Source organism: Poecilia formosa, unplaced genomic scaffold (genome assembly GCF_000485575.1).
Source record: "Poecilia formosa unplaced genomic scaffold, Poecilia_formosa-5.1.2 Scaffold287, whole genome shotgun sequence".
Taxonomy (NCBI): Eukaryota; Metazoa; Chordata; class Actinopteri; order Cyprinodontiformes; family Poeciliidae; genus Poecilia; species Poecilia formosa.
In genome coordinates this window covers 656,100-667,768 of record NW_006800226.1, presented here as the reverse complement: position 1 = coordinate 667,768, position 11,669 = coordinate 656,100, and the positions used below count along the sequence as shown (strand labels likewise).

Here is an 11,669-nt window from a genome sequence, read left to right as displayed (position 1 = left end):
CAAAGCATTACAATGGCTCTCAGTGAGGCTTCAGTCCTATAGGACTTCGTCAAGATCCGTCCAGAAGAATCGGATCTCTGAATGTCATATCACTATATTGCACTTTGGTCACAGCGTTGTCCCATATCTGCGACATGTCAGTCAACACCTCCACACAATAATTCAGCGCATGAGTGACAACTTTTTTCATCGCAGATGCAACATGTGTGTCTCAGTCAGTACAGCTAGCTTTGCTAGCATCACGTCCACAGATCTTACCTTTCTTTAAACTTTCCTTCCAAGTGACGCTAAAAGTTGGACGAAGTCCCCACCGTCTGTGAAAAAGAAGCGCTGCTGATTTTACATGTCGCCATATCTTATGATTTATGCAGCGCTATTATATTACTGACGATTAGACAGACATCTTCCCCCGCTCAGAGGAAACCACTGCGCATGTCTGGAGCTCCGCGTGCGAGTTGAGGGGGTGGCGATGGGCGACAACAGACATGTAAGTCACGTTATTGCTTGGATTTTACAGCGCCACCTTAAGTCCCTGAACTTAACATTTTAACGGACGAAAAGCGCAACGCGACTTGGATGTAACGAGTAACGCGACGGTTTTGTAGAAATGTAGTGAAGTAGAAAGTACAGATACTTACTGTAAAATGTAGTGGAGTAAAAGTAGAAAGTATCCATCATTAAATCTACTTAAGTAAAGTACAGATACACGAAAATTGTACTTAAGTACTTACTTTCCACCACTAATTTTAAAGTAATACTTTGCTGGATTATTTAAGAGCTTGATCCACTATCACTGAACACAACTGAAGTTCCATAAAATCTCATGGTAAAAGTCGCATTAAGACACAATCAGAGCGCATCATGCTAAACCAATCCTCCACATAAAATCATTCTCCAGCTTTTTTATTATGTTAAAGTTTTAAGAAGAAAGAATAACAGGGACCGCGACCGGTAAAATTGTTGCTTTGTAAGTCACAACAAGTGTACATTTTATCTTTAGGTTTTAAGTAACACCATGCTTATAAGGTACATGATTGTTGGTAAATAATATAACACTCAACACAAATCCTAATCATCGATCTCTACTGGATCTGCTCCTCTCTTCTTCTGCAGGCCCTGGATTAACAGGAACCACTGATGTTTGTCTGTTCTGTAAGAAAAAAACAAAGTTTTGCTTCTTTTACATTGTTGTTTTGATGATACAGTCCTTAATAAATTAAAATAAAAGTTGTTCATTTACATTATATTCATTTAGCCACAAATGGAAAGTTATTAGTTATACTCTACAATTCAGAGGGGAAAAGGTTTTAGACATTTTAATGAGATCCAAATTTTTTAAAAGTTTCGACAAACCTTAAAGTCTCTTCAGCTCGTGGAGTCGTTTCAGTGAAGTTAGCGTTCGTGGAGGGAAACTTGCTGTCGCTGCTCTGCTCAGTCAGAAAGTTACTAATGTCAGAAAAATCTGCTGTCATGTCATGAGCTGGCAAAAAAATCAACAAACCTGTTTGCAAAAAAAGAAGTCACATCGTATTTTCACTGAAGACTTATTAAATAGTTTCATGATTTTGGTTATGCCTGTAGAATTTAAACTGAGGTAACACTGAACAATAAATTGTTGGGAAAATAGTGTGAAAAAGAGGAGATATTAAAGACATGCTAACCTAAATGGCTGCAAATGCAACCATTGCTGAAAATGAATCAAACTCATGTAACACAGATTCACTTCTCTGCAACACTTTGAGACACCAAGTTTATGCTTTTCAAACCCTTGTTATTTGGTCAGTTTGATTTCAGAAGAGCCGATAACATTTTTATTACAGAAACATAAAATTTACTCTATTAAAATTTACTCATCTTTAAGATGACTAGAAGAAGACACACTGCGTACACTGAGGGCGATGAGTTCAGCCAAAAGTAAGACATTCAGGATTTCCAAAGATGCAGCCACATTGAGCCATATTGAGGCAGAGCCTCTCTTTGGAGCTGTTCGAACATTAACAAAAAACCTGAACCTTAGCAAAATTAATTAAATACATACTAGATTTCTCTGTAACTTTATTCTTACCTGTGTGGTTAGATGCAGTTTGTCCAACAGGTTCCATGTTGACATAAATTTCCTCCATCGCTTCAGACTCTGTGCTGCTTTTAACATTGACTATAAAAATCCACTGCAGTCGTGGAACTAAGTGAAAAACTGTGGGAAAGAGGTGAGATGTGTCTGGTGTTCAACATAAAAAGTAAAAATTTTTAGAGATAACAGTCAAATAAAGAAATTCATGTGTGCGGTTTCACTATTATTTTCTTAAATATCTTACACAACATAAGATTCTTGAAGGTTTCAATAGTTTCCTAAGTTCATATTTGCTGATTCGGTTCTGTATCAATGAATATTTATTTTTCCTTTGTTTTCCTTCAGCTCGGTTAGTCCTACTCATAATAAACACATTACACTTTTCTATCGGTGAAGAAAATAATTGACTTTTACATTCATGCACAACTTTGCGGTCTACTGCATGGTATCAAAAATTAAAAATAGTTTTAAATCACTGATATAAGGATGTTGTGATGTTCCTGCTCCTGGTGTCCAAACGTAGTTCCGAAAGGGTAATAAATTGTTGGAGCAGATGACTGGTTCTCTCCTTGGGCTTATATGGACCCATCAGTTTTACAGGTCTCATTCTGTCCTGAAAACTAGTCATAGCCCAGTAAATACAACTATCAACTATTTTATTTCTAAATCCTTGTCTTACTGCCTCACTCCAGTAGCAGAAACACTGACATTAAGAAACAACAATCCCTAAATTGCGTTATTACAAAACTTCTATAACCGCTGGATCTAATAATTGTGAAATTGGAATTGGAATTACGATGAAGACTGTAAACAGCAGCTCTCTCGTCTTGCCCAGTAGAGGGCGCGAAGAGAGAAGATTAAAAGTCAGTCATGGACACCGTAAACATAAATACAGCCTGTGTGATGGGACCAGACTGCGACTGGAAAGTGGGCTTTTAGAAATACAAATTAATGTTAGAACACGTTATTGTTATTTGTGGTTGGTGTAGTATTCGTAGTTTCTTTTTATTTTTCTTTTACTTGTTAATTAACAAGTAAAAGACAATTAACTTTCAGTTAATGACAGTTAATTGTTAATTGTCCTGGTTTGACATTGGGTCAACATATCCTAACAGATAATAATAATAATAATAATAATAATAATAATAATAATAATAATAATAATAATAATTTAGAATAATTGCTTGAAACTTTACTCAGTTTCTACACGTCGTCTGTCAGATATCTTAACGTTGATCTTGTAACGTTAACCGTAAATGACTGGAACGTTATTTTATTTGTACATTTCAAAACTATTATGATGTTACACAATGTGTTAATGATGTCAGCTCTCGTTCCTTAAATAATTGAGTGTTCCCTGTCCTCCCTTCCTCTCCGTCATCATCATCAGATCAGACTGTCATGCAGCATCCTTGGTACGTGCACAGCCACACTCCGCTCATGGCAACACAGTACACAAAGTAAGCCGAGTTCAACCACTCCACACCGGAGGGGTCGGACCGCTCGCAATCAAAACGGCTTTAAACCCACACAAACCAGCTCGAATGGCTGCTGCCGCCTAACAGGGTGTTTAATTAAGATTAAAGGAACCTTTATAGTAAAGAGCTGCTTCACTAATACGAAGCAGCGCAGGGAACTGCTGAACTGGGAATGGTTTATTCCTGAAGTACGACGTGCAGAACTGAACGCGCCGCACCCCAACTACAACTCGAACAATCAACTGAACGTGCTTGTTCTTGAACATCCCGCCCATCGAGCTCCAGATATGTCAATTATTAACAAGAGGCGGGGCATGCGACTGCAGCGCGGCCTCGGATTGGCTGAGCGGGATGCCAGTTCGCTGTACATTTGCATAACCAGGTCGGGTTGCAGATGCATGGGAGTGGGCAGAGCGGGGGTAATGCAAGTGAACTGAACTTCTACGGCGGTGTAGGCTTTAGAATATGCCTAAATGCGGCCAACTTTAATCTTGCGCCGAGATTCCTTTAATAATGAAAGAAAAAAAAATCATTTTGAAAATATGGATATTAAATATCACAACCATGGAGCAGGAATTAAACTTTTTTATTTTTACTAAAAAATATCCTAAAAGAAAACTTGGGATTGGTAAGTACCGCTACATTTTTAATGAATATGCAGTCATAAAATGTGATACATTAATCACCGTGTAATGTTGTTATAAATGTCTTTATTTTGTGTTTACTATAACAATGTGTGAGAACGAAACTTTCTTTTTACCGTTTAGAAACAGTATGATGTGAGCTATATGTTAATGTACTGACTGATCCATAGATCATGAACAGGAAGTCGAATCTCATTTCACTCTGATGATATCACTATTACATAGTGGAGCAGATAGAATATTTAAAATAAAACATAGACGTCTTTTGTTTTATTCAGTTGTGTGACATTACATACTAAAATGATTATTTCTGACCAGTTGATTCATCAATGAATGATGATACAGTATACATTTATGCTCTACAGAGTGTGTGAGGCGAAACACTGTCACTATAACCTCTGAGATCTAAAAGCAGGTAAGCCACTGACTAACGCACATTGTGCCATTTGCCAGTTCCACTGTGCGTGTGACAGCGGCTAACCTGGTTTTGGGAATACCGCTCACTCCGCCTCGCCTCCAGACCAGCTTCAGCCGGACAAGGCAGACACCTATATGTACATGCTGTTCTTGATCATGTCCTGTGCGCTGCTGGGAAAGGCCCGATCCACTCGAATGCCCTCCCAGTGGTCTCCACTTGTACCGAGGCCAACTTCATCCTGTGCTGACATACCTTATTTAGAACCCAGGTGGCTTTTGCTTTGCATTCCCAGATGACCTTTTGCCATCGGTTGTGGCTGTTGGTGAGCTGCGTTTCAGTTTCTTTTTCATAACTGTGGGATTGATCAGTTTTCTTCTCAGCAATGACAAGTTTGGGGTCTCTGGGTCTCCAGAAGGCGAGGTTATTGTCACATCAGTGGAAGGTTTTGACATGAGCGATATGGGTTTTCGTCCAGGGCAGGGTGGAGTGTGACGAGGACAATGCTCATAAAATAGTTGCTATTTGGTCAAAAATTAGATTCATATCCAATTCTTGTCTTATGATTCTGTGGTAATAAAAGGGCTATGTCAGTGTTTTCTTTTTTTTAATGCGTCAGAAATTTCTGGTATCATTTTTTTAGTACCAGAGATACTAAAAATTTCTGGTACATAAAAAGACTGTTTAGTCCGAAAATGGCAATTTTTTTTTAATTTTTTTTGCCCTGAACATTGATTCTATACGGCCCAATTTGAGATTTGTGAAAACTTTACTCTTTTTTTTGTGGGGCGTGGGGGAACATTTTAAAACACTGTTTTTAATACTTCCATGGCACGAGAACTCGCCTAATTTGAGACACAGTCTAAATGCACGAATCTGGACTGAATCTCCACTAAGTACAGTTTCTTTAAAACAGACTTTGTGAGGGCGACGCGAGGCGCAGCGGTAGAGCGGGCCCATGTGAAGAAGCCGTCAGGCTTGGGCACAGCCGTGCGAGGTTCAACTCCTGACCTCAGGAGCTTCGCTGAAAGTTTTACTCTTCTTTCACTTCCCCATTTTATCTGAATTCTCCAAATAAAGATCACTGATGATATATATATGGATTCATGTAAAAGTGTATCATTTTCACAAAATCTGTCTAAATCTCTTTAAAATTTATCAGTCAAACCATCTAAATGCTCTAATGTATGAAGTTTGTTTTTTGTGTCTTTGGTTGTGTGTGGGGTATGGGCTTGCCCAGGGTGCCATCCATGTTTGTTCCACAAAACTGCTAAATTTGACTTCAGAATGTAGTTTTTTTTTTCCTGACTTTTGAATTAATGTAAAATAATATTCACCTAATTTCTCAGCAACGTCATATCGTTTGTGCATAAAGTGTATTTATATGTGCATGAAGTGAGAAGTAAAGTTGTGACTTAAACATTTGTTGCATAATCGCTGCTCAATTTGTCTTGTCATGTAGAGCATGTCTTCACAAGATTTGTATTTTTTTATTTTTTTTTTATTCCCACCTCATCTGTACTTGATGAGTCATTGTGACACGGAGGAAAAAGACAAGAGTTTGTCTCACAGGCTCTTTAACTTGAGCTTCCTGTCAACGTCATCCTGATGTGGGACGTGCAGACGCTTACGCTCATCTTCATTGAGAAGATTGTTCTTCCAGATGCTCAGTTTGATCAGTTTTCAGTGAGAAAAAGATAACACAAAATGTTACTCTTAAACTCCCAACACACAGAACTCCGAAAAATCTTTAGAATCCGGTTTTGTATCATTATGGAAGTTTAGCTGTCTGGGTTACAATTTAAACGAGAAATGTTGAAAAGTTCCTCTTTTTAATAAAGTAAAATTCTAATCTAAGCTCAAGATCAAATAATACATTTAGCTTTATTGTATCCCTCAATATTAGCAATTTGAATGAGTTAGTCAGTGGGAAATGATGAATTTAACACTTTTGTAGTAAAACTAATAAACCTGTGTAATATTCTCCATGTCCACGAGAGGGCGATAGTGTACCACACGGCTTTGGGCTTGTCCAGACAGTGGGAACAAAACAAGGATTTGAAGCTTATCTAACCCTTACAAAGCCAGACAGTTCCAAATCTCCTCATTATAATCCAATTCTGCATAGTAGATCATTGTATCAAAACTTTTGGTGTCATGTGCTGGAAACATTGAAATACGGAGGCGGGGAATGATTTTAAGACTAAGATGAGAAGAAAGAAGGCTTGAAAAATGATGTACCTGCCCCGGGATGGCAGAGGAGGGTATTTTTAGAAGCCTACAGGGTATCAATCCGGGGTCAGCCAGAGCACACGGGGAGGCCTACGTCACTCAGAGTGTGGCAGACAGCAAATTTGGTCTCCAGGGTAAACAAACAGCAACTGGGTGGAGGACTAAAGTGGCGAGCAGGACCTTAGCGGATGTGTATTTATCCTGCAAAATGAAGATTTATAATCACTGGAGATAAACTGTATTAGTGGGACAGATTTATTTGATTTTTAGTATACTTAGGATTATCATACAAATACAAAAACTGAATAGCGTGTAGTTACAGATAGGTGTTTTAGGGTATTTCTTCAACTCTGCACTGAAACTTGTGTCCATTTGACCTTGCAAAATAACTCAGGCTGAGACAGACTGGAAAGAGCACCAGTGAACAGATTCTCAACTCAATTCTGCTGTAATCCAGACATATTCTTATATATAATGAAATTGTTGTAGCTCTGGCCTTATATTGAGTGTCAATGTCCTCATGGAAGGTGAAGCTTAGCCACAAAGTCAAATCTTCTGCAGCTTCTAACAGTTTCCCTTCCAGGATCGTCCTTTATTCGGCTTAATGCATCGTCTCAACATTATATATTCCACAAAGTTACCTTACAAGAGCTCCTCCTTCTTCCTCCTGTTTACTATGAAGTCTTTGTGGCAAACCTTAAACCAGACTTCCTATGGCTTTTGTTCAGACGTGATTTCCTCTTTACAACTCTTCTTCTTGCAAGACAGATTTCTGCATCATTAACAGTAATTCCTGTCCCCTACCTAAATTCCACCAGAGTTACCAAGGGCCTAAAGGGGCCTGAAAGCAAATGCACTTCACACTTGTTCAGGGTTGTCTTTGTTAAAAAAAAAAAAAAAAATTAAGGCACAAGTGCACACTTGTAAGTCAACTGCTTACTGCAAGGATTTCAAATGCACAGTTTTCAAATAGAGTTTCTTATAATTTTATATTTAAAAAAATCACTCGACAAAAGGATATCTAAAACATGATTCACATTTTATTATTTAAATACACAGTCATAGTAATAATCTCTATTGGTCAAAGGTTCCTAAATTATTTTACATGTCATACAGATACTTTGAAATGTTTACAGTAGCAAAACGTTGTAAATATATCTTTCTTATTTATATAAAGTACTTGTAAGGTAAATTAATAATGAATGGAAATGTTAGGAAGCAAAAGGGGTTAAACAAGAGGTGACGGTGACAGAAAAGTGAACAACTTTCCCGTGGCCCTGCTGTCCGTGTTTTATCTCCATGACGACTCTCGGGATGTCAGGACTGCAAGACACAAAAACAGGTGGGGGATGATGATGATACCTTTTTTTTTTTTGTCTTTTTTTTCTTTTTAAGGGGATGGAAGAGGGGTGGTAAAACATTTTCAGCTAGAAAACATCCTTCCCTGCAGGCACACACACACACACCTGCAGGGAACACAGTCTGACACAGGATCGATTTCTGGGTTAATTAATTTGCCCACAGATTTTGGGTATTACTTGAGGTCTGCAGTCAAAAAAAATTTATTTGAACACAAGTGAATATAAAAAGTGTCTATTAAAAGAACTGATATAGGCATGTATCTCCTATCTCAAAGAAAAATAACACTGCATATGTGAGGGAAATGCACACAAGACACACACAACAGTTTGACCAATCAGGATATTAGGAGGATTTGTCCTAAAATCCTAAATGCTTTAAAAACAGTACATAAACCTGAATTGTAGGGTATGAATTTCAATAGTATTGATTGAAACAGTTTTATAATTGTTATTAGGGCAAGCAGTGCCGTGGAGAAGCATTCATACTCTTGGAACTTTTCCACATTTTGTCAAGAGTACAACCACAAACTCTGAAAACAATGCAAAGCAGCACATAACTGCAGAGCAGAAGGAAAATGGTTTTCATAAATACATAGCTGAAGATGTGGAGTGGGTAGTATTCAGTCCTCTGCGTAAATCGTGTGCAGTTTGATAAGGTCTGGTCTTTCATTAGGCCTTTCAAACATCGTATTCTAATATGTGCGCATGATAAAGACCGTTCCTGCGATGGACTGTCGACCCGTCCAGGGTGTACCCTGCCTCTCGCCCGTTGCCAGCTGCAGATAGGCACCAGGACCCCTCCCGACCCCAGTGGGATAAGAGTGTAAAAAACTGAATGGATGGATGGATTAAGATCGTTGTCATGCTAGGAGGTGAACCTCCACACTCCCCGATGTTCTCTTCAGCCTCTAATTATTTTTTTCTTTAGCTGGTATTCAGTTCTATTCCTCATCTCATCAACTCCAATGCCTCGTTTCCACACAGCAGGACATCACGGGGTTTGTGGAGTTCAGTGCGCTATTTTGTCTGTTTCCAATATAAAGGTGACCCATAAGATACCATTGGTTGACCTTCTTCAGCCGTAGGTCCATAGGACAATTGTACTGTAGATTTAGGACAGAGATACAGGCTCCTAAATACACTGGACCATAAAAAAGTGTTCAGAACTCAGTGGACACGATCCATAAGTAATTTCCCCTTTTCTTAGTGAAAAAAAGCATCATCATTGAAGTTTGTGGTTGAAACCTGACAAAATGTGAAAAATTCAGTGAGTAAAAATCCATTTACAATGCACCGTACATTATTTACCTTTATTCTACAGCACAATGAGGCACATTGCAAGTTATGAAAGGTCAAACTGTGGATGTGAAGACAGCACAAGAACCAGGCACATCCATCCCAGAGGAAGGAACAGAAGAAGCATCTCAACAAACTCAGTGCCTGTGGCTCTACATTGGAAATGTATCTTTTTTTTTTTTTAAACACGGATCTTGGTAAAAAATAGACAATCCTTAAAAAAGTCTTCAGTAAGGGGTCCAAAAAGATATCAATACATTTCTCTGTAAGCACACAAGGCCCAACGCTTCACACAGGAGGAGAACTGTGAAAGGCTCTTGCTCTTTGAAAATCAAGCATCATTAAAGTACAAGGCATTGTGCAGATACATGCTCCCACATGTAAATTAATGGTATTCATAAATAAAAGGTAAACTGAAATTATTTTGGCCCAGATTTTTTTTTTTTCCACATCACAGTTAAAAACAAACCCACAATCAGAACGTCTGGCACAGTAATATGAAGTGCGACCTATAAGTTACATTGAGATACAATGAAGAGCAGCTGCTAGGAGTTGATTTTTGACTTGAGGGGGGGGAAGGCCACTCGGAATTACAAAAGGAGAAGATTAGCAGCAAATCCCAAAATGCATTAAAGAATAACAGAAGCAGCTGTGGTTAGTCCAGAAGCAAATAGTGTGAGGCAAGGAGGACATGGAAGTGCGGAGAAGATCGACCCTGGAGAATCTAAGCATGAAAGGACGAAAGAAACACTAAAAAAAAAAAAGGAAGGTGGAGGACTGCATTGAATGTAAAGAGCTAGGGAAGCTAGGGACTGGACTAAGAGAAAGCTGTTAAAGAGAAGCCTCTTATCCTGCAGTGGTTGAGCAAAGGGAAGGTAAGAAGTGGAAGAGACCACCAGTGCACAGATGGTTTAAGAATCAAACACCATTATTAAAAGCAGCCGCTTTAAGCCCAAGAAAGCTGGAGTAGATATGAGGGCGAGGTGCTCTGGGACGAGGGGACGGAGACGTGGGAAGCAGCAGGGTCTCACACATACACACCCTCAGGGTTGAGACTGGACACTAGAGGGTTTTGCAGGTTCCGCGGATGTCCTAGAAACTGCTTGGCCGTCGGGCGAGATGGAAATTCCACGGGAGTCGCACTGCGACCTGAAATGGGGGAGGAAAAAAAAAAAAAAAACGAAAAATCTTCAGTAAATGGCCAACTTGCCTAATATATATATACAGAATGTGTGGCATCCATACTACCTGCTGCCAGTTCCAGCTGTTCAAGCTGTTCCTGCAGCTCTGTGCGTGAGTGGGTATGAGCCGGCACGACGCCTGTCTGCTGGATAAACTGCTGCAGATTACACTGCCTCAGCTCCTTATTCAGATCCTCCAGCTCGTTCTGCTTAGCCTGAGTGGCAAAGGTGGAGAAAAATCAAATGTGACTGGGCTGTCATTGGCCGCATGTGCCTGGCAAGCGTGAAAATATATATATTTTTACTGGGTCAGTTTGATTTCTTAACAATTATTAAAAAAAATAACACTTCCAGCATTTACCACAAGAGGGCAGCAGACTCTACACATCAAAACGAGTCGAGTCACTGATGCAGATTACTGCTTATCAGGTAATTATCAGTCCATTAAGCGGAGCCATATAACTGCCTGACTTTGTCAGGTTGACACAGCATGACGCATATTTACACATCAATGCAATGTTTACCAACCAACGTTATTGAAAACATAAAGTTCTGAGGTTTTCTTGAATAACAGCCGGCTTCATGCTTACAAAATGAACCTTAATGCACACAAGCAAGATGTCAATCTGCTTTAATTGACTAAAACAAAAGTATGCATCTGCAGGACATCCCTCCCTTCCACTTCGCTGGCCTATATGTGCGCGTGAGTGAGTGAGTGTGTGTGTGTGTTTGGATAATTGATGTCGGACTGAGAAAGCCTGCTGAGGCAGTTCACACCTGCAGGTCTGCCTCCATTAGCCCGATGATAGGAACGCTGTGCTCATCACCGGCAACATTTTAACGCTCTGCTGGCTGCCTCAACCCATTCCGCTGACGGATGAGTGACACAAGATCTTTTTCATCAAAATGGACTCAGCCTTCTTGTACTATTTTATGTTCAGAAGTGTTAACATTTTAAGGAAGTGAAGGCTTCCTGTTTTCTCTGGCAATT

At 39.4% G+C, this 11,669-nt stretch overlaps 1 protein-coding gene and 2 long non-coding RNA genes across 8 annotated transcripts in view; 1 reads left to right on the top strand and 2 right to left on the bottom strand.

The window, feature by feature from the left end:
- Window positions 1-1,067: 1,067 nt before the first annotated feature.
- LOC107838620 (uncharacterized) lies at window positions 1,068-1,921 on the bottom strand. Its single transcript, XR_001664706.1, has 3 exons — window positions 1,882-1,921; window positions 1,354-1,480; window positions 1,068-1,150 (listed from the first exon to the last, which is right to left on the bottom strand). It is a non-coding gene; the product is annotated as an uncharacterized LOC107838620 (long non-coding RNA).
- Window positions 1,922-3,988: 2,067 nt separating this feature from the next.
- On the top strand, window positions 3,989-6,032 carry LOC103151616 (uncharacterized). The gene is made up of 2 exons (XR_001664707.1): window positions 3,989-4,177; window positions 4,559-6,032. It is a non-coding gene; the product is annotated as an uncharacterized LOC103151616 (long non-coding RNA).
- Window positions 5,396-11,669, bottom strand: part of rassf7a (Ras association domain family member 7a) — a 38,343-nt gene continuing 32,069 nt past the window's right edge. For all 6 annotated transcript variants that reach the window (XM_016681602.1, XM_016681603.1, XM_016681604.1 and 3 more), the window contains 3 exons: window positions 10,746-10,893; window positions 10,539-10,646; window positions 5,396-8,163 (listed from right to left, as the gene is read on the bottom strand). In XM_016681602.1, coding sequence (XP_016537088.1) covers window positions 8,132-8,163; window positions 10,539-10,646; window positions 10,746-10,893 — 288 coding nt within the window. In that variant the 3' untranslated portion in view covers window positions 5,396-8,131. The remainder of the gene's footprint in view (window positions 8,164-10,538; window positions 10,647-10,745; window positions 10,894-11,669) is intronic.